Consider the following 16,814-nt stretch of genomic DNA (forward strand, 5'->3'; position numbering starts at 1 on the left):
TCAATGTAATTTCAGTGTATAGCCCATCTCAACAGTGCTAGCAGTGTAGTTGAAAACTGTTGAGCGTTAGCTAATGCGGATAGGATATTAGCCGTTGTTTTTCAAAATGAATTCATTTAGATGTCGTTCTTGTGAGCCTCCTCCCTTGTAGGCTTTTGCTGGGTGGTGTGAAAGGCTCTTACTTTCCCCTGTCTCTCGTCTGGAGTGCACTCCGGGGAGAACGGCCCATTTTCACAAAGTGCTGCTCGCTCAACAGTGTTTGAAAGGCAATGCTTCACAAGCACACCAAATAGATGTCATTATCAGGAAGGCCCAAAGTCTTAGGGTCCTGGACAGGCAGGCACACAGCAGTCTCTTCTCTAATTTGTCTCAGACTCTTGATCTATATTAGGTATTAATGTTCCCTTTTGAGTTACAAAGACTTGCAGTCTGCGGCATCACTTAGTATAAATGATTCAAATAGACCAAGAATCTGTACAAGTACTGTATTTCAATGACCATTGGGGAGAAAAAAACAAGATATATACATATCTACAGCACTGGTGAGAGAGCTTCTGGAATCATCCAATCCACCTTTCTTTTCTTAGGAAACGCTCATTGTTAGTGTAACCATTTTCTTTCAATTGGTACTGATTTCTTTCCTCTCCCTGTTCTCAAGACCCTCCATAAAGCGCCCTGTGATGAAAATCAATACGCCTCAACTGGAGCCACATCCTGTCAAAGGCAATTCAATTCTGTCTCCACAGTTCTGCCAGTGTTATATCCTCTCTTTGGAGAGAACTGTTAACATTTTCAGACTTTTTTTTGAATTAGAGAGGCCGGGGCTCTCTCTCATCTCACTCCCCAGAACATAATACCTATATGGTATTGTACATCCATCTGTATGACACTGAGAGATGCTTTTAAAGGGCCTGAAAGGCTTTTTATGTATATGGCCTTTGAGGTGACGCCTCCGTCAGTCTACATAATGACTGAAAAGAGTGACTACAGCGATCATTGTCTCAAAGCCATTGACGAGAATCAAAGTGATTTCGAAAAAGCTTTCTGTCAAACCTACTGAAGTAATTAAGTAATCAGGAATTGATTTTGTCAGTCTTTTATTATGAAGGTGATCCATGTTTCAAGACCACATCTTTAATGCAATCTTTAGATTTCCCTTCCACTTCTTTTGTCACATCATGTCATACATACACACTGATAGGTTAGTTGAATCATGTGAAGATGGATCATGTCTGCTCACTGAGTTGAACTAAGTTGGAAAACACAGTGTCTGTTTACTTAACGTTTATGACGGAGTTAAACACAATCCTCCCGCTCTGAGGCCCACTGACACAACAGACTACCCTCCTGTCCCTGTGCTCTACTGCCCTCTGGTGGTGGAAATACAGAACCACAAACCACCGGTCCAAGGACACGATTGTTTGTGTCTGTTTTTGAAACAGTGGTGCTGATTTGGTTATCATTGGTGACACACGTGATTCTGATGTGAGTTTTTTAAATGTGTCCTTCCCAAGCTGCTGCTGTACGAGAAGAACTGGCTGAACCGCTGGAAGACCTCCATTCTGCACGAGGGGGAGGGCACCATCACTAACGTCCAATGGAGGGCCAATCTCATCGCCTGGGCCAACAATATGGTAAGTAAGGATAACCGTCACAGCTGCAGATACGTGGCAACAAGAAACACGAAGAATAGTTTGTGGTTTAATTTATATTGATATATTTCATCATTATGATAATGATGATCATTTACTTTCTTGTATCTGTTAGGTTTTTTTATTGCATCATCTAGCATGTCAACTTACATAGATTAGTGCATTAGATGTACAGATGGTGAACATTCTCTGTTTGTCTCGGTCTCTTCCAGGGGGTGAAGATTTATGACATCAGCACCAAACAGCGAATCACCAACGTCCTGCGAGATAACGTCAGCCTGCGGCCTGATATGTACCCCTGCAGTCTGTGCTGGAAAGACAACTCCACCCTCATCATCGGCTGGGGCTCCTCCATTAAGATCTGTGTTGTGAAGGAGAGGGGCCACACAGAGTTGAGAGACCTTCCTAGCCGTTATGTGGAAATTGGTGAGAACATGTATTGTTGAATAACAAAATGTTTTGTCGAACTTTCAATGTAATATAATGCGGGGGTAAGAGCATTAGTTTAGAGTTGTAGTAATGTGGGTTTCTTCTCTCGCAGTGTCTGCGTTTGAAACTGAGTTCTTCATCAGTGGCCTGGCGCCTCTAGCAGACCAGCTGGTCACCCTGTACTTTGTGAAGGAGAACTCTGATCACATGGTAATGTTTGGTTAGAAACAGTAGATATGTTGCATGGTGGAATGGCTTAAGCGGTCACAGCCATGGTATTTAAATGTTGATATTTTCTGTATGTGTGTGTTTACGTCTGTCTGTGCGCGCTCGCTGGTGCGTGCGTGTGTTTGTCTAAAGTAAAAGTATTCGCACCCATTTGACTTTTCCCACATTTTGTTGTGTTACAGCCTGATTGTAAAATGGATTCAGATTGAGATTTTGTCACTGTTCTACACACAGTACCACATAAAGTCAAAGTTAAAGTATTCACAGTACCCCATAAAGTCTTCAGTCAAGTGTTCATCACCATTTTTATGGCTGCCCTAAGTAAGTTCAGGAGTAAATATCACATCATAAGTTGCATGGACACATTCTGTATTCAATAATAGTGGTTAACATGACTTTTAAATGACTACCCCACCTCTGTACCACACACATACAATTATCTGTGTCTGTAAGGTCCTTCAATCGAGTAGAGAATTTCAAGCACCGATTCAGCCACAAAGACCAGGGAGGTTTTCCAATGTCTTGCAAAGAAGGGCACTGATTGGTAGATGTCAACAACAACAAAAATATGAAAATTAAGCAGACAGTGAATATCGCTTTGAGCATGGTTAAGTTATGAATTAGGCTTTGGATGGTCTATCAATGCATGCATCCTTCCTTTCTCAGTTACCGGAAAGGAAGGAAACCGCTCAGGGATTTCATCATGAGGCCAATGGTGATTTTAAAACAGTTACAGAGTTTAGTGATTGTGGTATGAGAATTGAGGATGGATCAACAACATTGTAGTTATTCCACAATTCTAACTTAAATGACAGAGTGAAAATAAAATATGCATCCTGTTTGCAACATTTAAGTAATACTGCAAATGTAATACTGTTTGTGGCATATTTTCAAGCACGGTGGTGGCTGCATAATGTTATGGGTATGCTTATCATCTACAAGGAGAAAAAATATTTTTAGGATAAAAATAAATGGAAATGAGCTAAGCACAGGCAATATCCTAGAGGAAAAATCTGGTTCAGAATGCTGGAAGACAAATCCACCTTTCAGCAAGAAAAAATCTTAAACACAAGGCCAAATCTACACTGAAGTTGCTTACCAAGACGCCATTGAATGCTCCTGAGTTACAGTTTTCACTTAAGTCGGCTTGACTTGAAAATGGCTGTCTAGCTATTATCAACAACCAACTTGACAGTGCTTGAAGAATAAAAAATAAATCATGGAAAAATATTCCACAATCCAGGTGTGCAAAACTATTAGAGACTTGCCCCCAAAAACTCACAGCTGTACTCACTGCCAATGGTGTTTCTAATATATACTCGGGGGTGAATGCTTATCTAATCAGGATATATTAGTGTTTTATTTTTCATTAATACAATGTTTTACATTTTCGTCCACTTTACAGAGTATTTTAAGTAGATCATTAACAAAAAATGACAAATCCATTTTAATCCCACTTTGTAATAAAAAAATCAAGCTTAGTGTGAATACTTTCTGAAAGCACTTTTTATATACCATTTGTGTGTGTGTGAGATCAGGAGGAGGAGTTCCGAGCTCGGCCTTGTCTGGACATCATCCAGCCTCTTCCAGAGGGCTACGAGGAAATCTCATCAGACGCCCTGACCGTCCGCAACTTCCAGGAGAACGAGTGTCGAGACTACCGACTGGGTGAGCCAATCAGAAAAGCCCCGGCAAACACTACTCAGTGACACTGTATTTACAGATTATTCTAGCTACTATAAACTACTGTGCAGGATATATCATTTACTAAAGATCATTCCAGCATTCTCTGTCCTGTACCTTCATGTGTCAACAGAACATTCCGAGGGAGAATCGCTCTACTACATCATCAGCCCTAAAGACATTGTGGTGGCCAAAGAGAGAGACCAAGATGACCACATTGACTGGCTGCTGGACAAGAAGAAGTATGAGGTTGGTGTTATAATCATCCAATCAAGCAGACTTCATGTGGGGACTTTGTATTTTGCTGCGATATATCTTCTGTGTTCAGTACTAATGCATTATAACTGTCGGCTGTTACCGTGTTACCAAAACGTATTTTCTCTCTCACAGGAAGCTCTGATGGCTGCCGAGATCAGCTTCAAGAACATTAAACGCCATGAAGTCCAGGTACTGTATAGGCATTGGACAAGTCGAGTGCTATTCCTACCCAGAATAGTGCAATTCCTTGCTATTTGTGTGTTATTCCTACTCCTATTTTACCTACACGTATGTATTTGACCAAATCCCAACCCAATTCAGCAAATTAACAGTATGAATATTACCTTGCACATCCGACCATACCTATTGCTAACCCTAAACTGCAGAGGACAGATCGCCTGTGCACCTGTTCCCTCATACAGGTTCTCTCATGTCTCACACACACACTAGCTACAAACCCGTTTTCTCCTTTCTCACTGTGCTGCAGTGAAAGAAGCCTCATTGGCTATTTTTTTTTTTCTTACTAAAATAATCAGGTTACATTTTAAAATGTTTTTCCTGGCCCAAGGATTATGAACAGTTTGTATTGCTCTTTCTGGAATGCTGTTGCTCCTTGGATGGAAGGCTAGACCTCTTTAAAAAAAAATATATATATTTATATATATTTTTTCAAACCATGTCCTAACTTACTTACAAGCATTTTATGGGTTTAAAAAAAACTTTGGGAGCCAGTCAATGCAGTACCTTGACTGTGTTTCACCCATTTACTTAATGGGGTGAACCCTAGCAGCATCTGACCTGAATATTCAACCTGTAGTACTTAAATACTATTTGCGTTTACCATAGTGAGCTCATAGTAATGGGATAGTGACAAACAGTTATTTAGGGGGCGCTCTGTATTTCAGCACTTTATATTTGAAATGATACAATGACTGAGGTTAAAGTGCAGACTGTCAGCTTTCATTTGAGGGTATTTTCATCCATATGGGTGAACCGTTTAGGAATTACTACACTTTTTGTACATCGTCCCCCCCAGTTTAGGGGACCAAAAGTATTGGGACAAATTCACATATGCGTATTAAAGTACAAAAAGTTGAGTTTAGTCCTGTATTCATAGTACACAATATACAACAGGTGTAGACCTTACAGTGAAATGCTTACTTACAAGCCCTTAGCCAACAATGCAGTTTTAGGAAAATACAACAACAAAAAAAGTAAGATAAGAAAAACAAATAATTAAAGAGCAGCAGTAAATAACAATAGCGGGGCTATATACAGGGGGTACCGGTACAGAGTCAATGTGCGGGGGCACCGGTGTCTAGGTAATTATGTATGTGCAGGTAGGGTTATTAAAGTGGCAATGCATAGATAATAACAGAGAGTAGCAGTGGGGGGGGTGGTTGGGTGCAAATAGTCTAGGTAACTGTTCGGGAGTCTAATGGCTTGGGGGTAGAAGCTGTTTAGAAGCCTCTTGGACTTAGACTCGGCACTCCGGAACCGCTTGCCGTGCGGCAGCAGAGCGAACAGTCTATGACTAGGTGGCTGGAATCTTTGACAATTTTTTAGGGCCTTCCTCTGACACCACCTGGTATAGAGGTCCTGGATGGCAGGAAGCTTGACCCCGGTGATGTACTGGGCCGTACGCACTACCCTCTGTAGTGCCTTGCGGTCGGAGGTTGAGCAGTTGCCATACCAGGCAGTGATGCAACCCGTCAGGATGCTCTTGATGGTGCAGCTGTAAAACTTTTTGAGGATCTGAGGACCCATGCCAAATCTTTTCAGTCTCCTGAGAGGGAATAGGTTTTGTCGTGCCCTCTTCACGATTGTCTTGGTGTGCTTGCACCATGTTAGTTTGTTGGTGATGTGGGTGCCAAGGAACTTGAAGCTCTCAACCTGCTCCACTACAGCCCCGTCGATGAGAAGGGGGGCGTGATTGTTCCTCTTTTTCCTGTAGTCCACAATCCATCTCCTTAGTCTTGATCACGTTGAGGGAGAGGTTGTTGTCCTTGCACCACACGGTCAAGGTCTCTGACCTCTTCCCTATAGGTTGTCTCATCGTTGTCGGTGATCAACCCTACCACTGTTGTCATCAGCAAACTTAATGATGGTGTTGGAGTTGTTACATACCCTTACCACCTGGGGGCGGCCCGTCAGGAAATCTAGGATCCAGTTGCAGAGAGAGGTGCTTAGTTCCAGGGTCCTTAGCTTAGTGATGAGCTTTGAGGGCACTATGGTGTTGAACGCTGAGCTGTAGTCAACGAACAGCATTCTCACATAGGTGTTCCTTTTGTCCAGGTGGGAAAGGGCAGTGTGGAGTGCAATATAGATTACATCATCTGTGGATCTGTTAGTGAGGTATACAACTTGGAGTGGTTCTAGGGTTTCTGGGATAATGGTGTTGTGATCCATGACCAGCCTTTCAAAGCATTTCATGGCTACAGATGTGAGTGCTACGGGTCGGTAGTCATTTAGGCAGCTTTCCTTAGTGTTCTTGGGCACAGGGACTATGGTGGTCTGCTTGAAACATGTTGGTATTAGACTCAGACAGGGAGAGGTTGAAAATGTCAGTGAAGACACTTGCCAGTTGGTCAGCGCATGCTCGGAGTACACATCCTGGTAATCCGTCTGGCCCAGTGGCCTTGTGAATGTTGACCTGTTTAAAGGTCTTAATCACATCTTCTGCGGAGAGCGTGATCACACAGTCATCCGGAACAGCTAATGTGCTCATGCATGTTTCAGTGTTACTTGCCTCGAAGCGAGCATAGAAGTTATTTTGCTCGTCTGGTAGGCTCGTGTCACTGGGCAGCTCTTGGCTGTGCTTCCCTTTTTATTCTGTGATAGTTTGCAAGCCCTGCCACATCCGACGAGCGTCGGAGCCGGGGTAGTACGATTCGATCTTAGTCCTATATTGACGCTTTGCCTGTTTGATGGCTCGTCAGAGAGCATAACGGGATTTCTTAGAAGCTTCCGGGTTAGAGTCCCACTCCTTGAAAGTGGCAGCTCTACCCTTTAGCTAAGTGTGAATGTTGCCTGTAATCCATGGCTTCTGGTTGGGGTATGTACTTACAGTCACTTTGGGGATGAAGTCCTCGATGCACCTATTTATAATGCCAGTGACTGATGTGGTGTACTCCTCAATGCCATCGGAAGAATCCCGGAACATGTTCCAGTCTGTGCTAGCAAAACAGTCCTATAGTTTAGCATCTGCTTCATCTGACCACTTTTTTTATGGACCGTGTCACTGGCGCTTCCTGCTTTTTAAAAAATATTTTTATTTTTATTTATTTTTACCCCCTTTTCTCCCCAATTTCGTGGTATCCAATTGTTAGTAATTACTATCTTGTCTCATCGCTACAACTCCCGTACGGGCTTGGGAGAGACGAAGGTCGAAAGCCATGCGTCCTCTGAAACACAACCCAACCAAGCCGCACTGCTTAACACAGCGCGCCTCCAACCCGGAAGCCAGCCGCACCAATGTGTCAGAGGAAACACCGTGCACCTGGCCCCCTTGGTTAGCGCGCACTGCGCCCGGCCCGCCACAGGAGTCGCTGGTGCGCGATGAGACAAGGATATCCCTACCGGCCAAACCCTCCCTAACCCGGACGACGCTAGGCCAATTGTGCATTGCCCCACAGACCTCCCTGTCGCGGCCGGCTGCGCCAGAGCCTGGGCGCGAACCCAGGGTCTCTGGTGGCGCAGCTAGCGCTGCGATGCAGTGCCCTAGATCACTGCGCCACCCGGGAGGGTGCTTCCTGCTTTAATTTTAGCTTGTAAGTAGAAATCAGGAGGATAGAGTTATGGTCAGATTTGACAAATGGAGGGCGAGGTAAATAATGTATTGTCATTTTGGTGTCACTGTTGTAAATAAGAATAGAATACAGTATGTTTCTCAACACTTCTGCATTAATGTGGATGCTGCCATGACTACAGATAATCCGGAATGAATCGTGAATAATGATGAGTGAGAAAGTTACAGATGCACAAATATAATTTCCCCCAAAAATGCTCACTTCACCAGTTATTGTAATGTTGAGCGGTTAGCATGTCTTGGGGTTTTGATATTTGTGCATCTAACTTTCTTACTCATCATTATTCACGATTCAGTCAGGATTATCCGTAAGCATGGTAGCATCCACCAAATATATACATTTGTACTTCTTTAATACACACACAAGTGAATTTGTCCCCTAAATTGGGTGGGGGGGGGGACTATGTACAAAAAGTGCTGTAATTTCTAAACGATTCACCTGATATGGATTAAAGCTGACAGTCTGCACTTTAACCTCAGTCATTGTCATTTCAAATCCAAAGTGCTCTTGGAAAAAATTGTCACTTTCACAATATTTTTGGAGTTCACTACATGTCTTCAAGCCTTGACACACTGCGATCCCTTAGTTTTCTAGTGAAAATCTAAGACCTCTACTTTCTTCACTTTAAGTTAGATGGGGCTGTGGTTTTATAGGATTTCTTGACATTAATAATGAGTTACAGATCTGTTGAGGTCAAGGAAAAGAATGAAGTAGATTTTTGGAAACAACATTTGATGAAATTACAGAGGATACAGTCCATTACTCATGTTGTGTTCCCTCATGGAGTGTCTTTTCTTTTGTAATCAGAAAATTGGGATGGCCTACATCAATCACCTGGTGGAGAAAGGTGACTATGACACCGCTGCCAGGTAGTACAGCCTTTTAGTTATTTCAGTTTAGTTTTTCTTCTGCAAAATACCAGTGTAAGGAGTAGATGTGGTGATTATTTTCTCTCGGTCTCGTTCTCTCTCTCGTGTTGTCTGTCTCGTGTTCTCTCTCTCTCTCATGTTCTTTTAAGTCCAGGAAGTGTCAGAAGGTGCTGGGAAAAAACATGGAACTCTGGGAGAATGAGGTGTACAGGTTTAAAACCATAGGGCAGTTGAAGGTGAGTCAGGCCACATTGTGACCTTGCAACTTGTGGGAAATTATGGCATTAAAGACTTTGAGCAAGTTTTTGAATTAACAATACTCTCAGTATTGCCCTCAGTATTGACTGTTGTTGTAATACTCTCTCTCGTTTTCTTTCCCTCATGTAACTCCCCCCTCCCGTCTCTCTCCTTTTGTTTTCCCACATCTCCTCCTGTCTCTGCCTCTTCAGGCCATCAGTCAGTACTTGCCTAGAGGGGACCTGCGTCTCAGACCTGCAATCTATGAGATGATCTTACATGAGTTTCTAAAGTCAGACTATGAGGTATGTCTGTCTGTTCCTGATGGTCTGGTGGTCTTCTTACTGCCTTACATTATAACTCGTATTAGAACAAGTACTCAAGAAGAACCAAATTGAATAGCATTAACCAGCCTCTCTCTGCAACCTCTTTCTCCAAGGGCTTTGCCACGTTGATCCGTGAGTGGCCAGGAGAGCTCTACAATAACATGACCATTGTTCAGGCAGTCACCGACCACCTCAAGAAGGACCCCATGAACAGCACCCTGCTCACCACACTGGCTGAACTGTGAGTGACTCTACTGGTTTGAGCATTTTGATTGACTTCATTACCTCTCAATTGCTGCAATGCTTATTTTCCTCTGAGATATATATAGTACCACTAAGCTGTGTGTTTCTTCTGTCCATGCAGGTATACATATGACCAGCGATATGACCGAGCCCTGGAGATCTACCTGAGACTGAGGCATAAAGACGTTTACCAGCTGATCCACAAACACGACCTCTTCTCCTCCATAGAAGACAAGATTGTGCTCCTCGTGGACTTCGATAAAGAGGTGGTTCGCCAGCACATGCCCAATTGTTTTATTAAGTAGACTCCTTACTGTATCATAGGACCTCGCTACTGTTTAAGGCTGTGTTATGCGTATAATTGTCCAGGTAATATCAACTTGCCTTTTTTGAAAGTCAGTCTTTGAGTGCTTTAAACTGTGCAAAAGTCATGGAAAACCTCTGTCTTGAGTCCTTGTGCCTCGTACACACAGCTCTTATTGCGTTTGGATTGTCTGGCCACAAAGGTCATAAGTCACTTTGTGTGTCTCCTTGTCTGAAGAATGGCCTTTTCATTTGTGTTGTCAGAAAGCTGTCGACATGCTCCTGGATAACGAAGACAAAATATCGGTATGTGTACTTGGCTTCCCTTAATCTTTCTTGGAGAGTTTCAAATGAAAGCGCATGCTGTTTGCTAATGATGTTTCTGTCGTCAATGTTCTACAGATTGACAGAGTGGTGGAGGAACTCAGGGACAGGCCCGAGCTGCTACACATTGTGAGTCGAACTACAAGTTCTTTAGTGATTATACGTTTTTAATTTCCTATGATTATCTTGATTTTGAAAATGGTGTTTAACGTGGCATTTCACCTCCTTCTCTCAGTATCTCCACAAACTATTCAAGAGGGACCACCACAAGGGTCAGCGATACCATGAGAGACAAATTGGCCTGTATGCTGAATACGATCGGCCCAACCTACTGCCATTCCTGAGAGACAGCATCCACTGCCCACTAGAAAAGGTACTGAGACACTTTCAAAACTGTGTGCTGAAATTTATTTAGCCTTTTATTTAACCAAGTAGGCCCGTTGAGAACAAGTTCTCATTTACAACTGCGACCTGGCCAAGATAACGCAAAGCAGTGCGACACAAACAACAACACAGAGTTACACATGGGACGAAGTACATTTCTTCGAATTTAGATGTATATTATCTTATCGTGTATGTCAGATTACTACATTAGAAGAATAATTAATCGTCTTACTTCTAAAACTCAAGTGTGTTGGAACTGTCTTATCTTTTTTTAGGCTCTGGAAATTTGTCAGGAGAGAAACTTTGTAGAGGAAACTGTCTTCCTGCTCAGTAAGTGTCCCCTTACAGTTTCTGTGACATTAATAACGTTAATGAATAAGCCATTAGAACTGGTTATAAATGCTCATAAGTGCTTTAGAAATAGTTAGAAATGCTTTTAGATATGGGGACAAGCTGAACTAAACCTCCAGCCAGCCGGGTAACTAATAGCGTTTGGTCTGAGGAAACTGACCCACTGTAACTTGTCCTTCATAGGCAGAATGGGGAACTGTAGACGGGCTCTTCAGATGATCATGGAGGAACTGGAGGATGTGGACAAGGCCATAGAGTTCGCCAAGGAGCAGGATGACGCTGAGCTGTGGGAGGATCTCATCTCGTATTCCATCGATAAGCCACGTAAGTCACGTGAATACAGAAGCACTTTCAAATGATCAGGCCTACTGCATAGTGTTTCCACAGGTGTCATTTTAAGTTTCTGTCTTTTTCCTCTCTCAAGCCTTCATTACTGGTCTCCTCAATAACATTGGGACACATGTGGATCCCATTTTACTCATCCACCGCATAAAGGAGGGCATGGAGATTCCTAACCTCAGAGACTCACTGGTCAAGATCCTCCAAGACTACAACCTGCAGGTAGCCTAGCGGTTAGAGCGTTGGGCCAGTATCCGAAAGGTCACTAGTTCAAATCCCTGAGCCGACAAGGTGAAACATCTGTCAATGTGCCCTTGAGCAATGCACGTACCCCTAATTACTCCAGGGTCGCCGTCGATAATGGATGACCCTGTCCGTGACCCCACTTTCAGAGGGTGTGGGGTCAGCGGGATATGCAAAAAACACATTTCCAATGAAATAGGATAAATGTATTATATGTCAAAATATCAGCCATCACTAGAATATCACTGTAACAACAGCCTTGCCTCTTAAACGGTTTTGTTTCACTGTCTCTCAGATCTTGCTCCGGGAGGGTTGTAAGAAGATCTTAGTGGCTGACTCGTTGTCACTGCTCCAGAAGATGCATAGGACTCAGATGAGAGGGGTCAGGGTGGATGGTGGGTAGTTTTTTGTTTTGCGTGTGGATGTGCAAACTGTGGAGTTGGAACATAATGACTTCGTTAAGCATTAGTTTTAATGTGTTTTTATTGTTTGTGTTTGAATTGTTTGTGTCTTTTTCAGAAGAGAACATCTGTGAATCCTGTCACGCTTCAATATTACCATCAGGTGGGCTTACCTTATTTAGCATTATACAGAAAATGTCGCATATACATATATAGTGTCTACACTTCTGAATTATAGAGTGGGGCAAAAAAGTATTTAGTCAGCCACCAATTGTGCAAGTTCTCCCACTTAAAAAGATGAAAGAGGCCTGTAATTTCCATCATAGGTACACTTCAACTATGACAGACAAAATGAGAAGAAAAAAATCCAGAAAATCACATTGTAGGATTTTGAAATAATTTATTTGCAAATTATGGTGGAAAATAAGTATTTGGACACCTACAAACAAGCAAGATTTCTGGCTCTCACAGACCTGTAACTTCTTCTTTAAGAGGCTCTTCTGTCCTCCACTCGTTACCTGTTAAATGGCACCTGTTTGAACTTGTTCTCAGTATAAAAGACACCTGTCCACAACCTCAAACAGTCACACTCCAAACTCCACTATGGCCAAGACCAAAGAGCTGTCAAAGGACACCAGAAACAAAATTGTAGACCTGCACCAGGCTGGGAAGACTGAATCTGCAATAGGTAAGCTGCTTGGTTTGAAGAAATCAACGGTGGGAGCAATTATTAGGAAATGGAAGACATATAAGACCACTGATAATCTCCCTCGATCTGGGGCTCCACGCAAGATCTCACCCCGTGGGGTCAAAATGATCACAAGAACGGTGAGCAAAAATCCTAGAACCACACGGGGGGACCTAGTGAATGACCTGCAGAAGGCTGGGACCAAAGTAACAAAGCCTACCATCAGTAACACACTACGCCGCCAGGGACTCAAATCCTGCAGTGCCAGACGTGTCCCCCTGCTTAAGCCAGTACATGTCCAGGCCCGTCTGAAGTTTGCTAGAGAGCATTTGGATGATCCAGAAGAAGATTGGGAGAATGTCATATGGTCAGATGAAACCAAAATAGAACTTTTTGGTAAAAACTCAACTCGTCGTGTTTGGAGGACAAAGAATGCTGAGTGGCATCCAAAGAACACCATACCTACTGTGAAGCATGGGGGTGGAAACATCATGCTTTGGGGCTGTTTTTCTGCAAAGGGACCAGGACGACTGATCCGTGTAAAGGAAAGAATGAATGGGGCCATGTATCGTGAGATTTTGAGTGAAAACCTCCTTCCATCAGCAAGGGCATTGAAGATGAAACGTGGCTGGGTCTTTCAGCATGACAATGATCCCAAACACACCGCCCGGGCAACGAAGGAGTGGCTTCGTAAGAAGCATTTCAAGGTCCTGGAGTGGCCTAGCCAGTCTCCAGATCTCAACCCCATAGGAAATCTTTGGAGGGAGTTGAAAGTCCGTGTTGCCCAGCAACAGCCCCAAAACATCACTGCGCTAGAGGAGATCTGCATGGAGGAATGGGCCAAAATACCAGAAACAGTGTGTGAGAACCTTGTGAAGACTTACAGAAAACGTTTGACCTCTGTCATTGCCAACAAAGGGTATATAACAAAGTATTGAGAAACTTTTGTTATTGACCAAATACTTATTTTCCACCATAATTTGCAAATAAATTAATTAAAAATCCTACAATGTGATTTTCTGGATTTTTCTTCTCATTTTGTCTGTCATAGTTGAAGTGTACCTATGATGAAAATTACAGGCCTCTCTCATCTTTTTAAGTGGGAGAACTTGCACAATTGGTGGCTGACTAAATACTTTTTTGCCCCACTGTAATTGGGATGCTTCTTTTTTTTTTTTTTTTTTTTTTTTTTGGGGGGGGGTGGATCAGCTTAATATTGCGGAAAGAATGTTGCTTCCAATGTAATTGTCTGCATCATTTCCAATATAGACATACATACTTTTTTAAAGAGTATACCTTTTTTATTATTCCCTGCAAACCCTACCACCGATCCCCCAATTGGAGTAAACTGATCAACATTTCTGTTTTGGGATGCTTCTTACCATCATTGCATTTGAAGCTATTCAAACACCTGCATTCATGTTTTGCTCCTTTGGTGTAGATATGGCCCAGAACTTCAGTGTTGTGGTCTTCCACTGCAGACACATGTTCCACAAGGAGTGTTTACCTTCTCCTGGAATGGTAAGTATCTACCCCATCTCCTTTCATCCCCCTCTCTTTCTCACTTCATATACAGTATGGACTTTCAGATGAGAGCAGCAGATTTCTTGCCTGATATGGCTTTTGCATTTCTCTTCTTTCAGATTCCTGGGGTCCAGTTTTGCAACATCTGCAGTGCAAAGCGGAGAGGGCCAGGAAGTGGGATACTGGAGATGAAGAAGTAACAGGAAATGCTCACCTTCCCATGTCATCACTTCATCTTTCCCCAGTTGGAGTGAATGGCAATCTCTGGGCTCATAGATTTTAGCTTATTCCTCTGTCACAGTGTGCTCTGTTGTATCAAATGCTTAATATGTTGTAATGTTAAAGGTAGACGCCGCGATATGACGTAGAGGCAGAAAGTAAACAGCATAGTGGGTAAATTTCAGCAACAGCTAAGAGCATTGAAGCACGAGGCTCAACTTCTCTGCTGTATTGGCTCCCTGGCTACCAGGCTGTAACAGTGTGAAGTGAACCTGTGCACATGCGCAGAAACTGTGTGAGAGCGCAGTCTCGCATCTCGCTCATCCCAATATTTGTGGTGCTGCCTGTGGCCACGTCATTTCTTTGAGTCTACCTTTAAAACTGTTACTAAAATAAAATAATAAATGCTGCACTATTTCCTCTTAATTTACTTCTTGCAATTTGCCTTGAACCTCAATGATCAATGAATTTAGGATTCAAAATAAAAGGCTTTTGAAATCTCAATATGTGTGTTACAGTGGAAATTTATAGATCACTTTTATCTCATTAAATAACATACTGTATTTAGTAATGGACCTACAAATTCTCTACAAGAATAACAAGACTTTTGGTCTTCAGTGACTACATTTATTGGAAGGTATCACTTGTTCTATTGAGGACGACACTGCTTAGAGAACACAGCCCCGTCTACAGCATCATCAAACATTATTTTAGTTGGAGTTTTCTTGTAGATCTGTCAAATGAGTAGCCCTCATAGCATTTTTCATAAATATCTCTTAGATTTGATCAGTAGTGCTTTGAAAACTGACAAAGAAAAACAAAGACGAAGCAGCTGTTTTACAAGTGGGATGCACTGTTGAGCGCTACATCCCGAGGGGTTCGTACTGATTGTACGGAGATTGTGACAGCCGGTTAAATGGCGTCCCTTGAGAGGGCAAGAACAAGATTTATGTCAGGAGAAGTGCAGTATTCTCATAAAGAGACATATACTTGTAATACGGAGGAGGAATGGAGGGATAAAGAGGTTGAAGAGAGAGGGAGGAAGAGGGTGAGCTTGAGTTGGTTAATGATGGCAAAAAAGGGAGATTTGTTAAAGAATGGTAGAAAGTGTAAGCAGAGTGAGCTATACGCCGTATTGAAGACCGGAGGAGAAATGGAAGTGAATGAGGGCGAAATATCAGAGGTGGTAGGTGTGGTGAAGTTCTTGGAATCCGAGGGTCAGGATAAAGATTTGTCTGTGACAGTAGCAGTGACATTGTTTTCATCTCAAGGAAAGGGCGCCATTGAGAGGAGGGATTACTGGGGTAGGGTTAAATGTGAAAGTTAACTCATCGTTCTGTGCGACGCAGACAGGGTGGCGTGAATGGTGAAATGGACGAGTCGTTGTCTGTCCTTTTGAGTTTTGATGTTGAGTCTTTGCCCGACGAAGGGAAGTCAGCATATTTTAATTATCCCATACAAGCTTTTGTGCAGAATACGTTAAGTTGTTACAGGTGTCAAGAGTATGGGCATGTGGCAGCCGTGTGTAGGAGGGAGGTTCCTAGGTGTGAGAAGTGTGCAGAAGGGCATGAGACAAAGGAATGTGTAGCATTGGGGAAAGTAGTGGTATGTGTTAATTTTAGACGTGCCCATGGGGCTGGGGAGTAGAAATGTCTGGTGCGAGAGAGGCGGGTTGAGGTTTCCAGGGTTACAGTAGTGCAGAAGTTGTCGTATGCTGAGGCAGTGAAGAAAGTAGAGGAAGGTGGGTCAAGGGGGAGGGATCCGGAGAGGAGTGGTGTGAGTAGTAGATATGTACCAGTACAGAGGGATAGGCCAAAAAGTGATATGTTTCAGTAAGATTGGATTTTTTTGCATTTATAGCAATGGTTATCAAAAGTACTGCAGGGATGGAACGTAAGTCACAGAAAATTGAGGTTGTGGTGACAGCTGCAGAGAGGTATTTGGGTGTGCGAGACTTGACATCAGAAGAGTTACAGGGTGTGTTAAGTGGTGGTGTCCCATCCTTTCAGGTTATTGGCCTGAGGAAGGACTAAATATATTTAAATAGTGGAGTACGGTGGTGGGTTTTTGTGAGTGTTGGGTTAGATGTTAGGGTATTTGTTAAAGGGGAAGAAAAAAAACCATAAAGCAAAGTATAAGGGCATTATACTCCAGTCCAGTAGGTGGCGGTAATGCAACATTTATTGGATGCCAACCGCAGTTAAACCTAATCGAAGAAGAACTATCGCTTATTATCGAGTCAGTACAAACTTTGGAAGTGTATGCATCATACGTGTCACTAATTTTGGAATGCTCAACTCGCCC

At 42.9% G+C, this 16,814-nt stretch overlaps 1 protein-coding gene across 3 annotated transcripts in view; it reads left to right on the forward strand.

Moving 5' to 3' along the window:
- The window catches only part of LOC129822747 (vacuolar protein sorting-associated protein 41 homolog), a 32,121-nt gene extending 17,107 nt beyond the window's left edge, over positions 1 to 15,014 (forward strand). For all 3 annotated transcript variants that reach the window (XM_055881127.1, XM_055881129.1, XM_055881128.1), the window contains 21 exons: positions 1,515 to 1,634; positions 1,865 to 2,078; positions 2,194 to 2,291; positions 3,848 to 3,977; positions 4,126 to 4,241; positions 4,383 to 4,439; positions 8,867 to 8,928; positions 9,083 to 9,164; positions 9,378 to 9,470; positions 9,605 to 9,732; positions 9,856 to 10,000; positions 10,302 to 10,343; positions 10,440 to 10,490; positions 10,597 to 10,734; positions 11,021 to 11,075; positions 11,280 to 11,420; positions 11,521 to 11,657; positions 11,974 to 12,073; positions 12,198 to 12,242; positions 14,209 to 14,288; positions 14,411 to 15,014. In XM_055881127.1, the coding sequence (XP_055737102.1) occupies positions 1,515 to 1,634; positions 1,865 to 2,078; positions 2,194 to 2,291; positions 3,848 to 3,977; positions 4,126 to 4,241; positions 4,383 to 4,439; positions 8,867 to 8,928; positions 9,083 to 9,164; positions 9,378 to 9,470; positions 9,605 to 9,732; positions 9,856 to 10,000; positions 10,302 to 10,343; positions 10,440 to 10,490; positions 10,597 to 10,734; positions 11,021 to 11,075; positions 11,280 to 11,420; positions 11,521 to 11,657; positions 11,974 to 12,073; positions 12,198 to 12,242; positions 14,209 to 14,288; positions 14,411 to 14,491 (2,115 nt within the window). In that variant the 3' untranslated portion in view covers positions 14,492 to 15,014. The remainder of the gene's footprint in view (positions 1 to 1,514; positions 1,635 to 1,864; positions 2,079 to 2,193; positions 2,292 to 3,847; positions 3,978 to 4,125; positions 4,242 to 4,382; positions 4,440 to 8,866; positions 8,929 to 9,082; positions 9,165 to 9,377; positions 9,471 to 9,604; positions 9,733 to 9,855; positions 10,001 to 10,301; positions 10,344 to 10,439; positions 10,491 to 10,596; positions 10,735 to 11,020; positions 11,076 to 11,279; positions 11,421 to 11,520; positions 11,658 to 11,973; positions 12,074 to 12,197; positions 12,243 to 14,208; positions 14,289 to 14,410) is intronic.
- Positions 15,015 to 16,814: the final 1,800 nt, after the last annotated feature.

This window comes from Salvelinus fontinalis, chromosome 25, assembly GCF_029448725.1.
Source record: "Salvelinus fontinalis isolate EN_2023a chromosome 25, ASM2944872v1, whole genome shotgun sequence".
In the NCBI taxonomy this organism is placed as follows: Eukaryota; Metazoa; Chordata; class Actinopteri; order Salmoniformes; family Salmonidae; genus Salvelinus; species Salvelinus fontinalis.